The 24939-nt window shown below is 56.6% G+C and overlaps 2 protein-coding genes across 2 annotated transcripts; one reads left to right on the top strand and one right to left on the bottom strand.

The window, feature by feature from the left end:
* The first annotated feature begins 1611 nt into the window (after window positions 1–1611).
* LENG9 (leukocyte receptor cluster member 9) lies at window positions 1612–6357 on the top strand. Its single transcript, XM_074937424.1, has one exon. The coding sequence runs from the start codon at window positions 1612–1614 to the stop codon at window positions 2911–2913; it is 1302 nt and encodes a 433-aa protein (XP_074793525.1). The 3' UTR covers window positions 2914–6357.
* Window positions 4358–22817, bottom strand: LENG8 (leukocyte receptor cluster member 8). The gene is made up of 15 exons (XM_074937785.1): window positions 22380–22817; window positions 18223–18394; window positions 17312–17419; window positions 16950–17063; window positions 16070–16316; window positions 14682–14817; window positions 12561–12746; window positions 12028–12339; window positions 11263–11397; window positions 10636–10921; window positions 9639–9740; window positions 8706–8774; window positions 8228–8357; window positions 7568–7775; window positions 4358–6073 (listed from the first exon to the last, which is right to left on the bottom strand). Exons 1-15 carry the CDS (start codon window positions 22418–22420, stop codon window positions 5911–5913), a joined length of 2409 nt encoding a protein of 802 aa, XP_074793886.1. The 5' UTR covers window positions 22421–22817; the 3' UTR covers window positions 4358–5910.
* Window positions 22818–24939: the final 2122 nt, after the last annotated feature.

The raw sequence follows: 24939 nt of genomic DNA, 5'->3' as shown, positions 1-24939 counted from the left end.
GTCTGTCTTTTCCTCCTGAGACACCCCACAGGCCTGCTTCTACCTGATCCTTCCCCCTGCCCCGCCCCCCAGCTCCCCTTTGTCCATTCCCCCCCGCCCCACACACACATGCGCTCCCTCTTGCCCTGCACTACCCTGGCATTGTCCTCTGCCCACCTCCCCAGACCAGCGGAGAATTAGGGTCCTGTTTCCCCATGTGTTACCCCACCCCCGGCCCAAGGGTAAATCCTCTCACAGGGGGCTCAGGCCTGTCAGCCCACCAGGATTCAGAAGCCAGGATTCAGATTCACCACTAATGCCCCCCCTGCCCCAAAACCTTGTCCAGCCTCCCCCCCACTCCCCTCCCCCCCGGGCTGGGTTAGCATCCCCCAGTGGTGCCCCGGGCTCCCAGTCATGCTCTGTGAATTTTCTGGCATCAGGCGATTTCCACTGTAAACAGATCTGGGGCTGGGGGTGGGGGGGTGACATTGTCCAGGAGGCCTGGCAGGCCCTGCCAGGAACAGGGAGCTAAGTGCCCAAGTGAAACAGAGCAGCTGGGAGCCTGATGCAACATCAGCATGGCTGGCTCGGGGTGGGGGTGGGGAATGAGGCACGGGGCATTTTCCCTGGGGGAGGGGGAGCCAGGACTCCTGGGTTCTCTCCCTGGCTCTGGGAGGGGAGTGGGGTCTGGTGGTTAGAGCAGGGAGGGGGCTGAGTGCCAGGACTCCTGGGTTCTCTCCCTGGCTCTGGGAGGGGAGTGGGGTCTGGTGGTTAGAGCAGGGAGGGGGCGGAGCCCCAGGACTCCTGGGTTCTCTCCTGCGCGCTGGGTGGGGATATGGCACAAGGCTAAAGGACGGTTATGCCTTATCTCAGAGTCCAAATGACGCCCCGTCCCGCCCACGGTCAAGTTATGCAGGGGAACATTATTGTCTTCAAGGAAGTTGGCAAGGACGGGGCTGGTAACGGGGCCTGGACTGTGACAAGCAGGGCTCTCGGCCTGGGAGCCAGGACAGGCTCGGGGAGCGAAGCAGGGTCTAGTGGTATGCGTGTTGCGGGGGAGAGCCAGGACTCCTGGGTTCTCTCCCTGGCTCTGGGAGGGGAGTGGGGGCTAATAGTAAGAGCAGGGGTGGGGCTGGGAGCCAGGACTCCTGGGTTTCTTTGCTGGCTCTGGGTGGGGCTAATCAGCAAATTACACATTCACCATGGTTGCTCTTTGCCCCCTGCTGGAGGCCTGGGGTTTAGAGCCATAAAAATTTCACCGCCTTTCCCATCAGCCCTTGCAGCTCCCTTTATAGCCCTGGGCAAGTGGCCTGGGTGGGAGGGGCGCAGCCAGAGCAGGAAATCCTCATCCAGGCCTGGCTCAGGGACACCCAGCTCCGCAGGGGCAGGTAATTCCTGATCAATGCAGCAGGATCAGCCCCTGGAGCCTGCTCCCACTGGCGACAGGCTGGAGTCCCTGCCCCCCTCAACCAGCCAGTCCCCTGCCCCGGGGCCGGATAGAAGCCAGTGCCCCCTAGAGGGGAAAGGCCCCTTGTCCCGTTCCAGATCGGGGCCTGCCCCCCAGAAAGGGGAAAGGCCTTGGCCCCTGTGCTAACTCTCTCTTTGCCTTGCAGACCGGACTTTGTTGAAGCAATGGAGGGCCCATCCGCTGGGGGAGATTCTGCTGCCCCCCCAGCCGACCCCACAGGGGGAGACCCGGAACCAGGGTGCAATGGGCCGGGGGTTACAGAGCCAGACCCCACGCTCAGCCCCGCCTGCCGCTTCTTCCTGGCGGGCAGTTGCCGCTTCGGTGCCCGCTGCCGGAACCCCCACCCCGGCGCCCCGCCTGCCGCCCCCCAGCGGCCCCCCAAACCCCCCAGCAAGAAGCCACCCATGAAGACAGCCGGGGACGTCGTCTCCCGCATCCTCTGGGACCGCCAGCTGCCGCCCGGCGCGTTCACCGTGGGCCACCTGGATCGCTTCTCCGGCGTGCGGGAAGACGCCTTCACAGCCTTCTCCTGGGAGGACCTGGCCTCGGTTGGGCCGGAGGTGCTGGCCATACCCCAGCACAGGATCCAGTACTTCAAATACCGCGGCCGCGTAGTGTGGGACAAAGCCAGCCGGCTGGACGACGTCTTCGGCTCCACCGGGGGCGGCCGGACCATCCTGGAGGTGATGGAGGAAGAGGCCGGGCACCAACAGGCCGTGGGAATGGGGGATGGTGGCTCAGCTGGGGGATGCCCGCCGGCCGGTGGAGCCGGGGTGCCAGAGGAAGCCATAGCGCCAGAGGAAGCCGTAGCTCCGGAGAGCGAAGAGGAGGATGAAGATGCCGAAGCTGAGCCAGGAGCCCTGAGCCGCCCCCCAGTGGCCTCGCAGCCCCCACGCCCCACCCATTTCGTGGCCGTGCGCATCACCAGCCCGGAGCTGCGGGGCTCGGTGGCCCGGCTCCAGGAGGCCCTGACCCGGGCCAACCCCGGCTTGGCTGAGTTCTGCGCCCCACTGCCCACCCTCCACCTCACCATCTGCCTCCTCCGGCTGGACGGTGCTAGCGAGATGCAGGCGGCCGTCACCGCCCTGCGGGAGCTGCAGGCCGAGCACCGGCGCCTCCTGCCGCCTGCCCCGCTCCTGCGCTTCCGGGGCCTGGGCACCTTCCAGGGCCGGGTGCTGTACGCCGCCCCCGCGCCTGGCCCGGAGCTGGTGGGGCTGGCCCACGCCCTGGAGCAGGGATTTGCCTGCAAGGGGCTGACTGTCTTCCCGCTCCCAGCCCACGATTGCTTCCATCTCACCATGGCCAAGATCCCGGCGGGTGGGGAGCCGAGGCTGAGCCTGCCCCCAGAGCCCCCCGGGGAGGAGCTGGGGACCCAGGCAGTGGAATCGCTGTGTCTGTGCCAGGTGGGCAGGGGCAGACGGACGGACGGGTTTTACAGCACCCTCGTGGAGCTGGATCTGTACTGAGGGGGCACCCCACGCCCCTCCCCAAATCCAGAGGAGCTGGGGCCCTACTGACCCTTCTATCCTGGGATCCAATCCACCCCCCCCAAATCAAAACTTGAGGGGAGAGCAGCTCTTCTCTCAGGTCCCCTCATCAAGATGAGAGCTGGGAGCTAGGACTTCCGGGCTGTTCCCACTGCAGGGAGGGGAATGGGGCCTAGTAGTTATGGGGGCAGGCAGGGCTGAGAGCCAGACTCCTGGGTTCCATGTGCAGCTTTGGGAGGAGCATGGGATTGAGTGATTATAGCAGGGGTGTAGGGAGCCAGGACTCCTGGGTTCTACCTGCAGCTCTGAGAAAGGAGCAGGGACATCTGGGAGCCAGGATGCCTGGGTTCTAACCCCAAGCTCTGCTCCCCAATTCACCTTGCCCCCCATGCATATCATCCCCTTCCCTGGCATCTCCCCCCTTTCCTAAACCCCGAGTCATTCACCCAGCCGGCAGCCTCTGAGGAGGGAGTTCCTAGCTGAGATGCAGGGCCCGGCTCATTGTACACCCTGCCTGGGGTGGACCCAGGGAGCTCCTGCCTCTGGTCCTTTGCCAGCTGCCTCGCCCCATGGCAAAGAGTCCCGCAACCCAGGCTCCCGCCAAGCAAGCTCAGCTGCTGCAGCTGGAAGACAGAGGGTCGAGCCCCGGTCTGTTCCCCTCACCCCTGTGGGTTTGCTCATGTTAGTGGGAAGAATTTGATGCTCTTGGATCATTTTGCCCCACAACACGGATGTTTCTTTTCAAGCAATTTTCTCTACAATCAACGGCAATTTTCCCACCTGCTTCCTCCCCTTTATACTCAAACCGGGAACAGCCCAGGTGAACCCGTACCAAGGAAACACCCATTCCCAAGCAGCTCTCTCTCTGCCTTTCTCTAAATTCCAATCACTGTAGCTAGAAACGGTCTTTGGTCAGCGTGTGCAGACGGTGAAATTGGCATCTAACCCGTTCCAGCCTCTTGCTACGGATACGAACAGGCCGATCTGCGGCCTTTGCTGGTGCTAGCGAAGGACTAGACTAACAGCTCTCGATCAAGCAGGAATTCATTCACAGCAGGGGTAGGGGCTTGTCTTCTACAGTTCAGACTCAAGGATGACCAAAGATGCGGAGAGTCCAGCGGGATTCCCCAAACCAGCTTAGCACTATGAAGGTTAAGCAAGCCCAGCCACTTTATGCCACATTAGGCATCTGTCTGCATCTTTCAGCATCTAAATCCCTTTGGAAATCTGGCCAGGAGCGATTTGCCCAAGGACACAGGCACTAGGGAAAATGCCGGCATCCCAATTCCCACATGGGATCCCCTGATCCAGCCTCAAAAAAATAAAAAAAGGACAGCAGCCCAAGGCGTTTCTTCTTACGTTTGTTGTTTTTATTAATTTTCAATTTCGAGAAAAATACTCCTCAAAAAAGGAAGAGAGTTTCTGGAAAGAAAAAAAAAGAGCATTTGAAATCCAGCTATTCATGCTGTCGAGTGCACATCAGAAAGTTACATATGTCCAACAAAAAGAAAGGAAGGGGGAAGGCTTGGAAGGAGAATGAGATGCTAAAGACTATAGGAAGAAAGGGAAAAAAAAAAGAAAAAAAAAAGACAATTAGACTGTGGATGGGGAAAGGGGAGGGAATGGATCATTACCAAGTTACCTGTAAAGAAACTGAGGAAATGGGGGGGGAAAATAATAAATAAAGATCAACTAAACTGAGCATAGACAAAAAAAACTCCAGGACACAGAAACGGTGAAACTTAGACGTGACTGGAAGATTTGCTGGCAACTGGTTGAATCCATTAGCGGAGGGACGACCAATTCCCGGCAGCTGTGTGGTCTGCATCACCCCAATTCCACTCTCTCTCTGCATCAGGTCCCCCCGATTCTTACAATGTCTCTAAGCAACAGTCTCTGAGGCGGGGGGTTAGCCGATCGGGGCTCGATCTTTCAGCTTTCATTCTCCTCCACTGTGCTTTCGGCTCTTTCTTTGTTTTCTCTTTTTGCCCAGATGCGCTTTTTTTGGTTTGGCTTTCTTTCGAAGGCTGGCCAAAAAGCTCAGAAGCAGGGGTGAGAGAGAGAGAGAGAAAACTGAGACAACGTTAGTTTCAGATCAAGGTGGAAATATACACAACATCCAACAAAGGATTTACTCTTTAAAAAAAACAAAAAAAACCCAACAATGTCAACAAAAGAAAAATCAGAACCCGACCTGCTAAAGTTTATCATTAAAAAAAGTAGAAAAGATACTTTACAAAATACAATGGATTTCTCTCCTTATTTACATCATAGAAGGGTGGGGTTCTGTACAGCACATCCTGGAGAAATATACACAGAGAAATCACATTTCCAAGAAGAGATTAGCATTGCACAGAGGAAATGGTTTCCTTGGCTTTTAAAGTGCCAGGAGGATCTAGACAGTTCTGGAAAAGACTTCCAGACCGGCCGGCTCTAGACGTTTGCTTCCTGTTGCTAGGGTCGTTTAACTAGGCAGCCCAGCTAAGCTCTGGGTTTTTCTTTCCTTCCGGAGTTCACTTCCAATTGCTCCGGGCGGGAGAAAAGGAAAGTGTGTTGCGTTTTGTAGTTGATTTCTCCTGACATAATTTGCACAGATCGGCAGGGGTAGGGGCGGTTCTTCAAACACGGGCGTGCGCGCGCCAAGCCGAAGACTGAGGTGGCACGGGTTGGCATTCACACTAGGTGAGGGCATTCTGCTGCGGAGGACAGGCTGCGTTCCCTGACCCTCCCCGCCCCAGCGCCCCCGGAGAACGATCCGCTGGCAAGAGACTAAAGAAAAGCGTTAACATCGCGTGGGCCCCTGCCCGGCACGCCATGGAGGAGCTGTCCAGCGGCCGGCCGTCTTACCCTCTTCCGTCTGCGGAGGTGCGTGGGGGCAAGGGGGAATGCCCCGGTGGCTGGCCTGTGGCACACACCAAGCCGCCATTACCCTTTGGTTGCGATTAGAGGGGGGGCTCTGGAGGAGTGGGGGGTAGGTTAGAAGTTGGCCAGGACTGCTAAGCTCTGCCTGCAGTCAATCTTGGTTGCGTCGGTGTCTGTGTACACCAGGGACAGAGCGGCTAGGAAGAGCTGGCACTCCTCCGCAGCCTCGAAGGCCAGCTCGGACTGAACGTAGGAGACGGGGAGCACCGGGCGGAAACTGAAGGAAACAAAACGAAACAAATAAACAAAACCCACCAAGGAACGGGGGGAAAACGCAGCAGGAGGCAGGTTAGGACAAGCACAGACTGAACCACCACATAACGGATCTAGCCAGTACACCCCTCCACCTCAGAGCTGCCCCCCACAATGCCCTGCCTCCCAGGCCCAAGCAACCTACCCCACTAGATCTGGCCCCCGCAACACCCTGCCCCATTAGATCTGACCCCACACCACCATTCCCCCCGGACCTGACTCCCAAACAGCCTGCACACACACTCCTCCCTCCGCAGCTCTGATCCCCCCACGCCCTTCCCAGACCTGACCCCCAGGCAGCACCCCTGCAATGAAGATCAAACCCACATGGGTAGCTGCCTGCCCCAAACTGCTAACTCCCACCCATCCCTGCAGTCAGTTCAGTAGCCTGCACCCCCAACAGCAACTATCCGCATCCCAGGTCAAGTGGTGGGTAGCAGATACACCCTCCCCCTGCACCCATGCTCTTCGGGGGGATGCACCCCACGCCTGTAAGGGGCAGCGCGAGGTCCCTGGTTTCAAGAGCAGGGAAGGCAGCTGCCATGGGGCCGATCTGATTGCTAGAATCTCCCTGTGTGGCCACTTAGGCCACTCCCAACCCCTCCCTCTCTAGCTTCGCCCTTGTCCCCCCCGCAGCAGGAAGTCTGCCGCCTCCACCACTTTAGGCAGCAGCCTGGCCCCGGTGAATCTTAGCTGGAGAGGGAGGGCAGCCGAGCCTCCCCCGCTCCCCGGGAAACCCCAGCGCTTTCCCAGTCAGAACGGAGAAGGTTTCAGGAGATCTGACCTCCAGAAAAGTGCCCCCATCCAGCACCACGGCGCCACCCTGATCCCAACCTGGGTGCTACAACTGCCAACGTAACGGGAACCCCTCCCCGCCAGTCCTGTCTGGGGGCAACAGCACTAGGACACCTGGATCTGCCACCGCTTGGCAAGGTGCAAACCTGGATCTCCCATGAATTAAGCCCCGCACACCCTGAAGATTCGCTGCCGGGCTACAATCCCCTGCCTCAGCCCAAGCCAGGCCGGTCCCAGCTCCCTGCTTCGACCCAAGGGCTACACAGCATCTGGACACGGAGCAGAGACGAGTCCCTGACGGGGCCCCGCTGCACACTGGCTACGTTCCACTTACCTGCCGGAGGGAGACGGCTACTCGGAACCAGAGGAGCTGGTTAAGATCATGGACGACCCCCCCTCTCCCCACCGACCTAGGTCACCCCCCTACCAGCGTGGGATCCTTCCTAACCCTGGCCCTAGTTGGCCAATCGGACACAGCCGTACAGCGAGCCGGGAGACGACCGGAGGAGAGGTGACTGGATGCCCCCACATCTCTACCCCAATTCGGACGGGAGGCACCAGGCGCCTCCGGAGGACAGCGCTCAGCCAGCGAGGGGGCACCACAGCCCAGCTGCCAGGCAGGGGGTGGGGTTAGCGGGCGGGGCGCCCTCCCGACCCGACATACGTTTTGATCATGGCTTTGAGCGCTGCCTTCCTCTCCCGCTCGGCGAACTTGTCGATGAGGTAGCCGGACATGCAGGGCGCCTGGCGGTAAAGCCTGAAGAAGCGGTGGTAGTTGGACAGGGCCCAAGCGGTGCGCAGGGCCAGCGCGTGGGCCACGCAGGGGTCCGCCTTCAGCTCCTTGGTCAGGTAGGCCAGCTCCGTGGTGATGTCTGCAGGGGAGGGGAGGCAGGCGGTTATCGCGGCTGGCCACAGGCCCGTTCCCAGCCCTGGGGGCACTGCAGGGCAGGTGCGGTCTCCTGGTACTGGCTGGGAGGCTCTCCATCTCGGATGGCCATTTTCATTGGCTCTTTGGGCGTCCCTGGGGGCTCTATGGCTCAGAATCACTGGGGAGTCCTCCAAGGCTCACCATAGAGTGGCAGACTGGAGCAGGGTGACTGACAGAGTGGCATTTACATAGGCAGGCACTCTGGGGCCAAGGGAGTGGGGACCCCACCTGAAGGCTGGGCAGCCCTGCTCTGCGGCCAAGGGCTGAGCTTTGGGGGAATGACACCACTCTAGGGAAGGGTCTCTATGGTTAGGGAATGTGGGGCCAGCAGCCAAGGAGGACTTATGCCAAGGTGGCGGCTCTGCATATTTACACCCGTCCCCGGCCAGGGCTCACCTCCGGAGTTCTTGGTGAAGATGTAATAGAGGATGCGGTAGGCGGTGAACTCCCCCACGTTGCCCGGCAGGTTCTCCGCATAGAGAGACTTGAGCTGGGTCTGGCACTGGTTGAATTCCTCATGATCTCCCTGGGGAGAGACGGGAATTCCTGTTACTGGGCCAGGGCCCGACTCACCCAAGGCGCATTGACAATGGACTGGGGAGAGAACCCAGGAGTCCTGGCTCCCAGCCCCCCGCTGCTCTAACCACTAGGCCCCACTTCTCTCCTGAAGTCAGGGACAGAACCCAGGAGTCCAACTGGATGCTCAAGCCCACTTGCCCTTTTTTGCCCCCCCTTACACCTGGCCCATTCCACGTTGCCCCCAACACTCCGGTTTTATCTCAGCGGACAGACATCCTGCACCCGCCTCCTGACACCTACCCCCAACGACAGAGCAAGCGTGCAGGCGACAACCCAGACCCCCCTCCCCCCTCACCTTCTCCAGCGCTATCCGGGCATGGGTTTCGTACACCTCCACCGTGAACTCCGTGCGGATGCCCTGAACCTGCATGGAGCAGGGGAGAGGGGTTACTCCAGACACAAGCAGGGATCCCCATGGGATGCTCAACACCCTGCATTACCCAGGTCGGATTCGAACACAACCCCCTCCCCCAGTGATGACCGGCCTGCCACCAGACCGTCCCATGGAGCCGCTTCTCCTGTACTGAGAGTGGCAGAGGTTGGGAGCCTCCGAAAGGGAATCTCTGGGGCTTGCAGTAACCCAGCCGATGGAGCGGCTGCCTCCTTAAGAGCTCTGACTAGCTGCTCCCCTCAGGGGTGCCAACAGGGCAAGCCAGCGAGGTGGGCAGCTCCGGAGAGCGAGGAGAAGTTAACCCCACGGCCCAGGAGTCAGCGCTGGTGGATCCAAGGGCCGGGAAGAAGAGTTTGTGTACACAGAATATAGTGACACAGCAACGCACAAAGCCTCCTGTCTAGGAAGGGAGAATTCCTCCCCCGACTCAAGACAGGAAGTTGCTTGTAGCTGCCACCAATTTTGACTGAAGTCAAACAGCAAGTGAATGGTACGGTTGGATAGAGAGCCCAGGAGTCCTGGCTCCCAGCCCCCCCGCTCTAACCACTAGACCCCACTCCCCTCCCAGAGCTCGGGAGAGAACCCAGGAGTCCCAAGTCACACCATGTCTAGCCATTTAGGGCTTGTCTATATTGAGAAGTTAATCAACACGGCTATAGCAGGAGAATGATCCAGTGTGACCCCGTGTAGACACCCGAGACTGGAGTCACTACTCTGTGTCCAAAGTGACTGGTTTCCCTGCGCAGAGGAGCCCCCAGAGGAAAGGGCTCTGCCAAGACCCGTATTTGCAGCTCCACTCCCTGGGGACCCCTCCCGGGAGAGGGGCCGGCAGCTCACCGTGAGGTCCTGCCGGAGCGATTTCATCTGTTCGCAAGCAAAGGCGTAATCCTGCTTCTCCTTCCAGTGCGACTTCACCATGGACAGGGATTTCTTCAGCACCTGGGAACGCAGAGCACCTGGGTGAGCAGGGGATGAGCGAGAGCGGCAATGCCCGGGGGACAGCAGGGCCCCCGCTAGATAGGACGGTGTTAGAGCCCCGACTGCCACGGGGAGCGGAGCCTCAAAGCACCCAGCCCCAGCGCTTCACGAGACAGCAGGCCACGAAGCCAGGCTGGCCCCTGGGCCAGGAGCAGGCTGATGGCTGCTTTGGAGGGGTGTGCCTTTGGGGGTGATGACCATAGTGCCAGTGGCTGCCCAGACCCCTACCCAAGATCAGCCCCCCATGCCCAGACCCCAACCAAGATCTGGGGCCCACCCTCACCCTGCACAGACCCCAACCCCAGGATCCAACCCATACCGACCCTGCCAGGACCTGAGAGACACAGTCGCACCCCCTCTGACATAAACCCATCCCCTATGCCCCTCCCAACCCCAGATCAGGGCTCACTATTACAGCAGGCCTCCCCCTTCCCACACACAAACATGCCATGCAAAATTTGGGGGTCCCAATCACGCAGCACAGACCCAAGTTGAGACCAGAGGCCCAGCTTCCATATGTGGGGTGCTGTCTAGCCAGAGTCCCCATGCTGGAGTATGGCATAGACAAAGCCTGGGAGGGGAAACTGAGGCAGGAAACAGGGAATTGACTTCCCCTCCCCCACCCCCCAAGGCATCCTGGACTTTAGCCACTAGCGCACGATGGCACAAGCAGCTCTCACGGGGCAGAGCATTAGCTCCTCGCCTTGCCGGATCACCAGATACCCTCGGAGCTGTGATCTCAGCTGGGACACCCCCTCGGCTCCCAGCATTATGGTCCCCTCTCCAATCCCATCTGGGGCCCCTGGCCTGCCCCGGGGCACTACAGTAACCCCAGTGGAGGCTGCCCGGCACTCACCGAGACAGGCCGGACGGTGGAGGGGTCAGGGGCGCACGTGAGCCGCAGGTAGTGCTTGGTGATCTCCTGACAGGTGCCCATAATCTTCAGCTCATTCCAGTCCAGGCTCTCCGAGCCGGCAGGGTCCAGGCTATTGATGGACAGGATGAGGGGCTCCAGGCGCAGCTTCTTGGAGTGGCCGTGCTGGAAGCGGGCCGCCCGCCGCTGCTTCTTGAACTCCTTCTCGGGGTCCTCGTAGTCCATGGCATTCCGCCTGCGGTTGCGCTTGGAGGGGCCCTGGTCATGCCTGAAAGGGACGTGGCCGGGAGGCTCAGCTCAGCAGCCAAGTGGAGGGGGCAGCAGATTTGCCCAGGGTCACATGGCAAATCTGGGTTTTATCCCAGTTCCTCCCACAGGAGTCCTGACTCCCACTCTGCCCTCGCTCTCATCCGCTAGCCCCCATTCCCCACCGAGAGCCCAGGAGAACCCAGGAGTCCCGGTTCCCCATCTGGGCTCAAACTCTGCTTCTTTGCACACCGAAGCCACGGACCGACCTGAAGCTAAGCCAGGCTGGTCCCGACCACCAAGAGTCCCCCACCTAACCACTTCCTGGCTGGCGTGCCCAAGACCGGTACGCAGCGGGGTTACCTTTTACCCCTCTGCATCCTCATGCGGCCCCGGTCCACGTGCCCCCCTCGGCCGCGGTTTTTCGGCGCGCTCCTGCGGCTGGCCAGACGGCAATCGGTGCCGGAGAAGGAGCTGTCGGAGTCCGAATGGGAATCGCTGCCCGAAAGAGGCAGGGTTAGAACACAGCAATCCTGGTGCCCCCCGGCCCCGCCCTGAGAGCCAGCCCACCCCTGAAATTAGGCAGGGGGCAAGGGCTCTTCCCCAGCTGTCCCCCCCCCCCGAGTCTCCTGCGTGGGGGGGTGAGAGCTCCCCCTGAGCAGGAGAGGCACTGGGATGCACAGGCACGTCTCCCCCACTATCAGAGCAATGGCTCAGGCTGTCCGCAGACTCAGGCAGGTGTCGCCGTGCCAGTCACACTGGGGTCCCATTTCCAGTGTTGTCTCCCCACCCACCAGGGCAGCAGGTTAACTTAGCTTTTAAGTGTCCTGCAGGGGCCCGAGGGGCTGAGCCAGCATGGTGTCAGGGATACCAGCTTGGCTAGGCCTCTTGGTCTGATCCAAGAAAAGGCCGGGGTGGGGAATACCAGGCTAGACAGGCCCAGGGGGAGGACGAGGGGGGCAGGACGCCAGGTAGGACAAGCCCCCGGGGTCTCATCCTGTCTCTAATCACATCACGCCCTCGGGGTCTAGCTAGGGCTGTCTGAGGGGCTCAGCCCGCAGGTATCCCGGGTTGGTGATGACTCCCCGAGGACTGGCTGGGCCCCCGTGCGGCCCCGCAGGCCCCTACCTGCGCCGGAAGTGGCGGCTGGGCGAACGAGAAGACGAGCGGGAGCGGGAGCCAGCGCTGGAGGACGAGCTGTTCTCCTTCATGAAGACGTTGCGGTTCCCGAATTTGGTGGGGAAGCTGTTCCCTCGGGCGCGGCCAGCCCCGCCGCCCCCCCCGCGCTGGGACTGGGAGCCCACCGCGCTGCCCCCACTGCTGCCCCTCTGCTGCTGCTGCGGTGACAGGACGGAGGGCATAGGGCCCCGGGGGGCGTGAAGCGAAGACATCTCCCAGCGCTTCTTCTTGGGGCTCTCGGCCGTGCTGTCCCTGCTCAGCCTGGAGGGGAGAGCACACGTTACAAGAGAGGCCGCCGGGGGTCAGAGCGTCACTAGTGTTCGCTGAGGGAGCCTCAGCTCCCTGCCTCTTGGGGGGCTGAGATCACTCCTGTTTTCCAACAGCGCCTACTCCTGACAGTATCTGGAGAACCCAGGAGTCCTGGCTTCCAGCCCTGCACTGTTCCGCCCCCCGACCCTCACCCCGCTGGCACCGTGGCTAACCCCGGCAGTGGCTCCCTGCTCCAGTCGATGGTGTAGGCCGTGCCGTCTTGCAGCCTGGCTTGAAGCACCTCTTTCAGCAGCTTCTCCGTCCGGTCCTTGTCCTCCTCCGACTCGCAGGCGGTGAAGCAGCGCTGGACGTACTCCTTCATGTCCTGGGGCCAGTCCTCTGGTTTGCCGGCAGACGAGCTGCAGGGGAAGGACCAGAATAGAAGCCAGACGTTAGAGACCCAAGGTGAGCCACTGAAGCGGGGTTTGGGATGGGAGATAAACTCCTGCGGTCCAGGGCATAGACCAGCTCCTAGCTGATGGGACTTACAGATCCCAAGATGGGGCAACCCTAGGATAGATCACGCTAGATGTTTCCAGAAGGTATGGGTGTGACATGACGCCCCATATTCTTCATAGAGATATGGTCATGATATGGATACAGTATAACTAAGGTATGTTCTATGCAACATGGGTCATGTGAGGTATCATGGGAAAGGCTATGATTTACTGAATATGATTATCCTATTTGTATGCATGGATCATTTCTGTATCTGAAGTTAGGAATACCGACTATGTAACAATTACAACTGTGCGTAAACCCAGGGAATGCCCACCAGAGAGTACGCAAACAACCTGGATGGGCCATTAGGAAGGACAATAGGACGCTGAAGATACTAATCTCTTTCTTGTCTTCCAGAGAAGTTTCCTGGGATGCTGCTTTGACATTACAGAGTCAGGTGATCATGTCACCTGGTACTAGGCTCCATCTTGGGCTTCTAGTGTTTTTCCATTAAGAGGGGATGGGGGTCAAACAGGGAAACAAAGGATTCCTGCCATATGCAAAATCCTATTTAAGGCTGGGAAGTGAGTTAATCTTGGATCTTCTCCATTGCCTCCCTGCCCAAGAAGGAAGACTGCTGAAGCCACCTGAAGAAACAAAGGAACTAAGCTGAGGGGTGGGGCGGCAGGGGCTGAGTCCAGGCGAGAAAGGTCTGGCCTATGAAAGGAATACCTGGAGATTTAAGCTGCAAGCAATGCAGTTTAACTGCTTGAAACAACATTTAGGGTGAGAAATTATTATTTGTAGCCAATATTCTTTAGTGTTTTAAGCTTAGTTTGCGTGTTTTGTTTATTTGCTCAGTAATCTTATAGATTCACAGATATTTAGGTCAGAAGGGACCATTATGATCATCTAGTCTGACCTCCTGCACAACACAGGCCAAAGAATTTCACCCACCACTCCTGCAAAAAACCTCTCACCTATGTCTGAGCTACTGAAGTCTTCAAATCGTGGTTTAAAGACTTCAAGGAGCAGAGAATCCTCCAGCAAGTGACCCGTGCCCTATGCTACAGAGGAAATCTGCTTTGTTCTGTTTGCTAGCTATGAGAATCACTTACAATTTACCTTTTTTAGTTAATAAACTTGTTTTTTGTTTATTCTAAAACCCGGATTGTGCAATTCATAGATCTCTATACAGCACAAGACAATAATTTCGGGTTTACACTGCACAGGGCGTGTGCACCAGAGTGCTGGGCAATTCCCTGAGCTAAGTCTTCCCATGCAGAGCTGATTGCAGACTGTGTGTGATTCTACACCTGGGAGTGTCCCTACCCACATGGGTGTGCGCAGAAGGACAGGGTGAGGCTAGGCTGGTGGAACGGGTGGGCTCAGTGGGACCCCAGTACATCAGGTGGCACCCTGGAAGGGGGGTCCAACCTGTCACAATGGAAAGTATTGACCTGTTGGACAAGGAACTGGGAAGCCCCCAACTGGAGTCCTGTGTCCCATTTCGGGCACCCATGGGTTTTTCCCCCCCATAGATTCCAAAGCCAGGAGGCACCGTTGTGATCACCTAGTCGGATCTCTTTAACACAGACCTGAGAACTCTCTGGAAATAATTCAAGGAAGAGGAATCCAAGCCAGATGGGCAGAGAAGGGCTGCTAGGACAATTGGGGAGTAGACAGCTGATTTTATGAGAAAGTTTTGCCCACAGGGAGTTCAGGGGCAATGCTGGGAATCTAACTCAGCTGTCACTCCCAGCCCTGCATCGCTTCCCCCTTTGTAGACCATCCCACTTCCCTTAGGCATTGTGAGCATGACTGACGGACTGGCAGGGGAGCGAGACACATACCCTTGGTTGTGATGTTTCTCTGAGTTTTGCTGTGGCCCGAAGTTGCAGTGCTGGTCCGAGGTCCCGAAGTTCTGGTTCGTTAGCACAAAGGGGCGTTTCTGGATGTTGAATTTCAGGCCACCAGCTCCAGGGGCTTCTGCTGGGACAAGAGAGAAGTTTACTGGATGGCTTGAAGCAGGAGGTGAGTTACAAGTTTATTAAATCCTTGGGTTTGAGGGACTCACTCGAGATCAAGCCCCAAAACTAGATACATGGGACTCCAACATCTGTCGGATTTGATTTAAGCCAATCCACCATCTCTCTAATTTTACTTGGAAACAGAATCTCCTTCACTTCCTGTCCTGAACTGCTACGTTGTCTTCCTGTGCTGATGGTAAAACCCCTGTATAAACAGCCCCACATCCCATCCCAGAGGTGTCTTCATCTCTGCATTAGGTGCGGGACCCTGTGTAGCCAGTCCCACACTCCACCCTAGAAGCGACTGCATGCAAACACAGGGCAAGCAATACTGACTTCTCACAGGAGGGGAGATGAGTGCCTCTAGAGAGAAGGCAGAAGCCTAACATACTTGATGCTCTTTAGAGGAACGTCTCCATTGTGGAGCACGCCCCCATGAGGTGGGAAGGTGTATTACTGTCATTTGACAGATGGGGAGCAAGTACAAAGTGCTGCTACGCTCTGAAGAGCTGTGTAAACAGCTCTGTGTTTACTACCTCTTGATTTATAATCCCACGCACTCATTTACAAGTCAAGAGGTGCTTTTCCTCATCACCAGGGACACAAACTTCACCTGGGCTCTGAAAGTTATGCTGGGCCCCAACTCTCACCTCTCACCACCAGTAAAGGGTCAGCAACAGGAACATCATTAACAGCTGGGATGTTGCGTGAGCCAAAATACAGTCCCGCTCCCGCTGCCAGAGCAGGGCCTCTGTACTGCCAATGGGGATGAGCGGCTGACCTGAGTCAGGAGCGCATGCAGATGCCACGGAGAAGATGCAAGGCTTGGGGCTGGCGAGTTACAGTCACTTCCAAGGAGCTGTGCTGAGAGACCCACTCTAGCTCATCCAGCCACTCGGCCGAGGAGAGCAAAGTAGAGCCCAGGAGACCCGACCACCAGTCTCCCCCGTTCCATCCCCCTTCCTGCTTTAACGCCTAAGAACCGCCCAGAGCTGGGAAAGGAATCCAGAAGCCTTAGCTCCCCATCCTAGCCACCGGAACGCGCTCTGGGTTCTGTTCCTGCCCCCTCCCCACTCTTCTAACCCACCAGACCCAGGGGTATGGCCCAGGAGTCCTGGCTCCCAGCTTCCCCTGCTCTAATCCTTTGACACCCCCACCCACCCAGGCCCGGTACCCAGGAGCAGCCATTTGCACCCAGGGCCAGGACTCACGTTTCATGCGGTTCCACAGCGGCTGCCCCTTCTTGGGCTTGGGCCCCTCTGAGTAGGCGTGCTGGCTGTAGGAGGCGCCGGAGTTTTGCTGCAGGTGCTGGCCCCCCGACGAGCCACCCTGCTGCTGGCCCATGGCGCCCCCGGGGTGGCTGCCATGCTGCGGAGGCGGCTGCGGGGGGGTGGAGGTGGCCATCTGCTGCTGTTGGTTGGGGTAGGCCATGCCTTCCTCCATGCCAGGGACTGGGGGCTGGAAGGGAAAGAAAGACGCTTTCAGTGGAGGGTGGCACACGACTGTCCTGCACAGGTTTCAAGGCCCGGTGAGAAGCAGATTACGGGGAGAGGTGTAGGCAAACTGGCCCATCCCCCCTCCCAGATACACCAGTGTAGCCCCACGGCCTTCACGGGGCAAGGAGGGGGAAAACTGTGCCAACAGCAATTTTCAGCCCGTTGTCTTAAGAATTGGGGAGTGGCCAAGGGTTACAAGCCCCTGGCTCAAGAGGAAAAGTCTCTAACTCAGTTTCTTGCCTGCTGCCATACACCCAGTCCCTGTGCTCTATCCTGCCCACTTCCCAGAGCTGGGGAGGGAACCCAGGAGTCCTGGCTCCCAGCCCCCCACTTTAACTAGACAACACTCCCGCCAAGAGCTTCAAACAGAATCCACTGATTTCTCACTCCCAGTACCTCCTGCTCCAACCCCCAGGGAAGACTGCACCTCTGAGCCAAGGACAGAACCCAGGTGCTCAAAGTCCTGTTCTAACCACTAGGCCACAATCCTGATGCGACACCTGGCCCCGGGCGGGAGGAAAGAACCGAGCGCTGTCCAGAAGGTCGGGCACCATGACCCCTGAGCACTCTGCAAGGGCTGGGAATTGGGACCTACCTGGCTCATGTTCCCTTGGTGCTGGCTCGGACCTTGCGGCTGCTGGGCTGATGAAGAGGAATAGGACCCCGCGACCCCGTACTGGTTGGGGAAGCTGTAGCCTGGGTAGACGTTCTGCAGAGAAGAGCCCAGCCCCACAGAGTCGCATCAGGACACAGCTCTTGGCAAGAGTTTAACAAATGCTGGCTAACCCCCCCGCCCCCCCCCAGACATTAAATGCCCCCCACATGTCCCAAAGTCAGTTCCCACCACCCAGCACCTCTCATGAGCTGATGCTAAGTCACTTAGCAAGAGATGAGCTGGGGCTAGAACCCAGGGCTCCTAAGAGATCACAACCACAGGGCCGGGGATAAATCGCTCACCATTGGGTAACAGTAATTGTAGGGGTATCCGAAGCTGTACGGCTGGTACCACTGGTAATACTGTTGCTGCTGCTGCATGGCGTTTGGGTCGCCTTGCTGGGAGGCATACTGCAGAGAAACATACGGGATCATCAGGAAAGGCAGTGACGAGGGCGGGCAGACTGGACCCCATTACCCACGTGCAGGGCTGCGGTTAGTCCTCTACTGGTTATCCCAGGATGCACTGCACCGGGTACCAGACCTCTGGATATGAGCTGCTGCTGCGGCAGCAGGGGATAGAAACCCAGGGGGTCCCCAGCATGCACAGTAAGCGCACGCACACACGACACGGTCGATAGAAGACGGTGTCTAAAACCAGCGTGTGGACACCACCCAACCGGGTCAGTCGACAGATTGGAAGCTCACTGGGGGGCTTGTTGTTCTGGGTTTGTACAGCAGCTCACACGACAGGGCCCCAATCCATGGTTGTGGCTCCTGACGGCGGTAGCCACGTAGATAAAGAAGAGCGAATGTGTCCAATCAGCAAGGTATAAAATGCAGTCATCCCAAGTGGTCTGAGGTGATTTGTGGGACCAGATGGGGGCTCCGCAGCACTTGGGGCTGGTCCTACACGAGACAGTCCCTCCTCTAGAGAGTCTGACGCTCTAAATTGACAAGACGGGCAGAGGAAGGGGACCGGAGGGTAAGTGACTTCCCCAGGTTCACCCAGAAAAGCCAGGTCTCCCAAGTTCCAGTCCTGTGCTCTACTGACTAGGTCACACCGTCAGCCTGAGTCACGTAATGAACTAAGTGAAATGGCATGGAAATTAAACCTTTGAGCCTTCTCTTGGGTGCTGGGGCGGGGTAAGATCTCCCGGCATGCTGGCTCCCAGGAGACCAGAACCCCATGAAAAAGCGGCGGGGCCTGTTACCTGCGTGTTAGCCAGTCCGTTGTTGGAGCCCTTGTTGGTCCCAGAGGCAGCGCTGGCTTTGCTGATACTAGCCAGTGCCTGCCTGGCTTTCTCCCACTCAGGGTTCTCGTGCGCCTGCCCCTCCATGCTGTTTTCCCGGGCCGTGCTGTTCCCTAGATTGTACTGGGGAGCCCTGGACGTGTCAAGAGAAAGATGAGAGTTACGCCTGAAGCCTGGGAATCCCTCTGCCCTGGCTGCACAGGTAAGGGTCAGCCCCAGGCAGTCGAGGGTAAAGCAAGCTGCAGTTTAAGCTAAGAGCAGAAGGGAGGCAGGAGTGCCACCCAGAGGATAAATACAGTGATTCTCTTGGCAGTCACCGTACTGCACACACCTCATCTCTGCCGCTGTGCCCTCCTCCTCCACTCTAGGGTCTCCTGCTCACACATGGTAACTAATGAGGACACACTATGACGCTTAACTGCCCCACCCTCCCCTCCCTAGTATCTAAGCGCCTTGTAATCTTAATGTATTAATCCCCACAGCAGCCCTATGAGGCTGGGCAGGGCTGTTATCCCCATGCTACAGAGGGGAAACTGAGGCACAGAGAGGCTAGGAGGGAAAGGAACCCTAATCACTAAGTCCATCCTGCTCTGGGAGTCATGTCTCCATGACCCCCCCCAAGCCAAAGACAATATGGCCACTAGGAACTAGACTGAGATACTTCATTTCACACAGAACACCAAACTGCCAGAGAGGAGAAGCTTTCACGCATGAGATCCAGAGTCAAACTTAGAAGTGGCTAGCTTTGTCCCTTACTGCCAGTCCCGTTCTCCATCGGAGAACCTGGCCTACTGTGAAAGAGGAGCACACGCCCAGATAGCCACACCAGTCTCACTGGGACTATTACACTAGATGCCCAGGAGTGACTTTATGATGACACAAACAAGCTTTCGTCTTCACAGGTAAGTCAGAGGGCAATGTTACAGCGTGTTAGACCTCTGGCCTTCTCACCTGCATTTTGCTTATTAATCCACCTGCTGCCAGAAATACTTCTATGCATCAAACCTCTGAGTGACTTTCAAATAGCTGTCAATTTAGTTTTTTTTTTTTAAATAAAAAAGGAATCTCTAAAAAATATAAAAGAAGCATGCTTCCCACTTCAAAATTACACGGCTTATTTTCAGTTGTCCAATATCTGGCAAGCCCCAGGGCTTAGAAAACTCCCAACTGAACTGTGAAGAAAACTATGCAAAGTCATCTTGCTTGATCAGGGAGAGGATATTTTAGGAAGCTGAGTAGAATGCCCCTAAATGGATCAGATTTCATACCAATTTTGTGTCTCCTTTTACTTATAATGAACGGTTTAAGAGGTTTTATGGTAGAAATTCATGTCTTGTCTACCCAGTTCTTTCCTGGAAGACTCCATGGTTGACTGGATAAAAAAAATCAGATTATTTTTATGAAATCAGATTTTTTGATTATTTAAATTTTAATAAGGTTTACTTTCTAAAAATAAACCTGTTTAAAAGGAAATCTGAATTTAATACAAGATATGTTAGGCCTAAATAATTAAAAAATAAAATTGCTGAATCCATGAGCGTCTACCAAAAAACTTTGAGTTAAAAGCTGCTTTTCTAGATAAAAAAAGAATCCGGGGGGAAAAACAAATAACTTTTGACGTCAAACTTTAAATATATGGCACAATAGTAATAACTAAGCAATAGCTCATTCACCTTTTTCCAACATACTAAAATTTACAATTAATAATCTGAAAATATAAAGCTATATTACTGTTTAAATAAGTGTATAGAGATACACTGTACATCCAAAGATAGCAAAAAGATATACATCTACTGTAAAGGCGCTACATTTTAATGGTTATATCAACCAATGAGAATACACCTTTCATTAGAAAAATAACTGAAGTACAAATGGAAAAGTTGATTTAAATCGATGGTTTAAACGGAGGCTTTCCACTTGGTGAATCAAATCGTGCTTTATATCTATTCATCCAGCTGGAGAACTAGCAGGACTATGACATCACTGGTACCAAGGTGACATGGGGAAAATTAAGTCTTTGCAGGATTCTAAGCCAATGGGAAGGGGAAGATTGTCAGACTCTCTTTCCAACACTGATTTAACTCAAAACTGATGGTTAGGAGAAAAGATCTCTTTGAATCTTTATCCAATGCACCATCCTCTTGGTTTCATAAAAAAGGTTTTGACCCACATCATGATGCAGCACAAGACCCAGTGGCTGGAAGTTAAAGCCAAGCAAATTAGAAACGAGTCACAAATTTGTAACAGTAAGGGTCAGTGGCCAATAAAACAACCTCCCACAGGTTGTGCTGAATTGAATTCTCCATCTCTTGATGGTACCAAATCAAGACTGGATGCCTTTCTGAAAGATGCTTTCTTAGTTAAATGAAAGTTATTGGGATCACTACAAGGGGAATTAGGGGAAATTCAATGGCCTGTTAAATGGGAGATCAGACTAGATGATTTAATGTCCCTCCTGGCCTTAAAAGTTTGCTAAGCTATGGCTCCCTTGCCTACCACATAAACCTGCCCCTCAAACACAGGTAAACCCCAATAAACAGTTAACAGTAAAGGAGAGATTTCTTTATACATCACAAAAGAAGAAAAAAAAAAACACCCTCAGTTTTCCTCCTATCCCTGACAACCTTTAAAACCCACAACACCCTGGCATGCAGCAAAACAGTTCACACATAGTTTTGACGCCTTTAGAAAGGAACTGAAAATGTGTGGGTCATTTCCACTCCAGGAGGGTCCCATCCTGCAATGAGCACAGCGTGGGGCCCCCCAACAAAGTTGACAGGGGACCCACATGGGCCAAGTGGTTTTGCCTGCGGAGAATTCATTGCAGAACTAGATCTCAGAACTTCACAGTGCTAAACCCAGCCATGCAAATCACGAATGTTACGCTTAATACCAAAGTCAGCCAAACAACATATTTGACTAACACTAATTTGACAGGTTCTAATACTAAGGCCGTCTGTTTTGTGCTGTATTTCTAAGCCTTTCATTTAATGTTTCTGACAGAGAAACCACCCCCTAAAATTATGTGAAATCCCCAGACCACTTAAAAGGTTTTACTGCCACTCTTTAGTGATGAGGCCATTAATTTGCTTCTGGCTTCCTTGGTCACTCTGATTGGCTCTTTCAGATTTGTGCTCAGAATTTTTATCCCCACACTGTCAGTACTAATAAACGTTTCACCTTACTGAAGCATTTAAAGGGGCTCACCCATCTACTCTAGTCACACTTGACATAATGAAGATGCAGAAGACTTGTTTAGACACAAAAGCTGGACCACTTTGATACCAGTAGAATTAAAGCCGGTGCATTAATCTTCCCAGCGTGGATGCAATTATCAAGGTGTTTATACTGGTACAGCTCATGCCCACATGAGGGAAATTAGCTATAGTGGTATACCTTTATACTGGCGTAGCTGCATCCACTCTAAGGGTTATACTGACATAACTATTTCAGCAATATCAATCGTACCCCTAATGGAAACAGCTATACCAGTACAAAATCTGTGTGGCTTAACCCACCAGTCCTCCCTCCAGCATTTCTTCACCCCATTTTCAAATGCCGTGAGAAAAGATGGGCCTTTCTATGCTGCAGTAGAAAAAGAGCCTCAACAGGGTCAGGGTCCCATATAGCACGTGGTAACTCTTGCCTTGAAAGAGTCAACATTCTCTTCCAAGTCATTTTAAAATAAGTACACAAGACGAGGACGATCCTGTGCACAGTTACTAGCTCTTGCTTCAGAGGAAGGAGCACAGCCAGCCGCTGTGTCCGGCTCGCTACAATACACAGAGAACAAGGATCCATTCCTGTCCCTTCTGAGTCACTAGCTCATGCTCTGAAATAGAAGATTTCTTTGTAGCTATTTGGTGACAAGACGATCCAGCCCGGCTGGCTAACTAACTAGGGCATGTGGCAGCCTGGGAGAATAAGGGGAGCTTAGTTTGCTTTAGGCCCATAAATCTGGGCTTCTGTCAAATGAAGACAGTCACTGCTAGAGACATTTCACTGTTTCCTCTAATCCCCTTCCCCACAAATACATCAACACCATGCACACGAAGCAGCAGTGTATTAATGGGCAACCTCTACTGTTCCCACCCAAGCACCCAACGTGCAATGATCACCATTCAGAGGATCGCTGGTCGCCTATGTTGGTCGCCATCATGCAGTCGCTGGAGGAGGGTGGAAATCTGGGATTATAGCTGTCGCTACCTGACCCAGCTCCGAAGACAGAACGCAGCACCCTGGGGTGGTGCCCCTCTCTCGCAGCCTCAAGTCTGTGCCTTCCGGGTACCTCCTTGAGCAGGAATCCAGGGGCGCCCCCCTTCGCTCCGTATGGGCGGCGGGGGGCCGGCTCGGCCTGCTGGGCGCTGGTGTGGAAGGGCAGGAACTCAGGCTGCCCAGCCCCACTGTCCAGGGCAGGAAACCGAGGCCCCTTCAGGTCGGGAAGCCGGCAGGGTGTGCGTCAGAAAGCTCCCCCTTCAGTCACGGCCCTCTTAGGGGTGCAGACCCCCCCGCCCCCGGCTTGCTCCTCAGCCCCTGGCGACAGGGCCCGACCAGGCCTCCAGCCCCCGATTCCGCTGCAAGCCTCCCTGCCCCGCTCCTCCAGGCCCCCCTGGCTCCTGGCACCCCCCCACCTCTAAGAGACCCCCCTCCCTGCCTGGCCCCCCCTGGCTCCTGGCACCCCCCACCTCAGCCCCCCCCCGACTCTCAGAGACGCCCCCTCCCTGCCTGGCCCCCCCAGGCCCCCCTGGCTCCTGGCACCCCCCACCTCAGCCCCCCCGACTCTCAGAGACCCCTCCCCTCCCTGCCTGGCCCCTCACAGCGGCCCCCAAGGCCTTACGGGCCTCGTCTGGCCCCACAGCCCCTCGCTAGGCCCCCGAGGCCGCACCCAGGGCCCTCCCGCCCCGCGCCGGCTCCCCTCGGCCTCGGGCTCCGCTCCAGGCCCGGCCTCGGCCGCCGACGTCCGGGCGCCGCGCTGCGGGGGAGGGGCGGCGCCGGGGGGTGTCTCGCGCGCCGCGCTGGCTCCGTCCCGCGCTCTCAAGATGGCGGCGGCGCCCCCTGGTTCTTTTTTTTTTTTTTCTCCCCCGCCCGCTCGCTCGCGTCCTTCCGGGGCGCCTCGCGCGACACGTAGCGTGACGCACGCGGAGAGGGTGGAGAAAGAGAGCGAGAGCCCGAAGTTCAGCGGCGGCAGCGGGGTGACGTCACGACGCAGGTCTCTTCCCCCCTCCCTCCTACTCCCCGTCCCCTTTCCTCTCCTTCCGACCAATCGGGAGGGAGGAGCTGGGGTTAGATTGGCGAACAGGGCGGAGAGGCGGGGCGCGTCAGGAGCAGCCAATGAGAGCAAAGAGGGTGGTTGCCCGGGGAGGGATGGTGGCGTAGGAGGGACATATCCCTTCAAAGGCGGAAGCAAGAAAATTGGGGAGGGGCTCTGAGCCAGGGGTCGCCTGGGTTCTCTCCCCAGCGCTGGCAGAGGGGGGGAGTGAGGTCTAGTGGTTAGAGCGGGGGGGGGCTGTGAGCCAGGACTCCTGGGTTCTCTCCCCGGCTCTGGGAGGGGAGTGGGGTCTAGTGGTTAGAGCAGGGGGGGCTGTGAGCCAGGACTCCTGGGTTCTCTCCCCGGCTCTGGAGGAGGGGAGTGGGGTCTAGTGGTGAGGGCAGTATGGGCTGGGAGCCAGGACACCTGGGTTCTATCCCCGGCTCTGGGAGGGAGGTGGGAGCCAGGACTCCTCCGTGTGATGGTGGCTGACCTGATGCCAGCCTTTCCCAAAGCTTTGGGCCTCAGCTGAGCACTGCCACATTCGTTGCTGGAAACGTCCCACTCCCTGGGGTGTCGGGAGGGCTCAGCGGGGTGCTAGGCTTATAACACCGTGTTTAGACTTGATGCAAGTTCCTGCCAGCGTTAATCTCACTTTGAATTTCTTTCTCCAAGTTTTTGCTTCCTGGCTGTAATAAAAGGTTTGCTCTGGATCCACGGCGCTGCCCGCTGCAGGGATCGGCCCCTGCCCATCACCAAGGCTGGTGAAACACAGACATCACAACACAAAAACGTTGCTAATTGCCCCGTGAAGAGGCGACCTGCAAATCTGGTTGTCCCAGCCGCTTGAAATTCTGGAAGGAAATAAAAACAGCTGCCGGGAACATTTTTCTCTGGCCAGGTCTATGCTACAGACCGATACCAGTATAACTACATCACTCGAGGGGTGGGGGGAAATCCACACCCCGGAGCAACGCAGTTACACCCACCTAACCCTCGGTGTAGACAGCGCTATGGGGCCAGAGCGAGTGGCCTCCCCGAGGGGGCTCAGGGAGAGAGCCAGGAGGGCTGGAGGCTCAGAGGTGCAGCCCCAGGAGGTGGTGGGGCCCGAGGGCCTAACCCCAGAGAATGAGGATGACCCTCGGGGGAGGGGGCTCTCACACCGAAGGGGGTTCTCCCAGGGGCCATACCGAGCCGAGAGAACGGGGCCTGGGAGTCTGTGACAGGGGTCTAGTGCTGAGAGCACGGAGGGGTGGCCAGGACTCCTGGGTTCTATCCCCTGCTCTGAGAGGGGAGCAGGGTCTAGTGGTGAGAGTGGGGGAGGCTGGGAGCCAGGACTCCTGGGTTCTATCTCCAGCTCTGGGAGGGGAAGAGGTGGAAGCTAGGGCTTCTGCGTCTGACAGTGGCCAACCAGATGCCAGCTTTCCCCC

This window comes from Natator depressus, chromosome 23 (genome assembly GCF_965152275.1).
Source record: "Natator depressus isolate rNatDep1 chromosome 23, rNatDep2.hap1, whole genome shotgun sequence".
NCBI classification, from domain to species: Eukaryota; Metazoa; Chordata; order Testudines; family Cheloniidae; genus Natator; species Natator depressus.
Note: the sequence above shows the minus strand (reverse complement) of the source record. Positions and strands in the feature narration are given on the sequence as shown.

Bases quoted from the DNA above. Each gene is read 5' to 3' on its own strand.
- LENG9 (XM_074937424.1), top strand. From the start codon at position 1,612: ATGGAGGGCCCATCCGCTGGGGGAGATTCTGCTGCCCCCCCAGCCGAC.
- LENG8 (XM_074937785.1), bottom strand. From the start codon at position 22,420: ATGATGGCGACCAACATAGGCGACCAGCGATCCTCTGAATG. The intron at 16,317-16,949 runs GTAGGTCCCAAT...TTTCCCTTCCAG, and splicing joins ACCAAGGGAACATGAGCCAG to CCCCCAGTCCCTGGCATGGA. The intron at 12,340-12,560 runs GTTAGCCACGGT...TCTCCCCTCCAG, and splicing joins AGCAGGGAGCCACTGCCGGG to GCTGAGCAGGGACAGCACGG.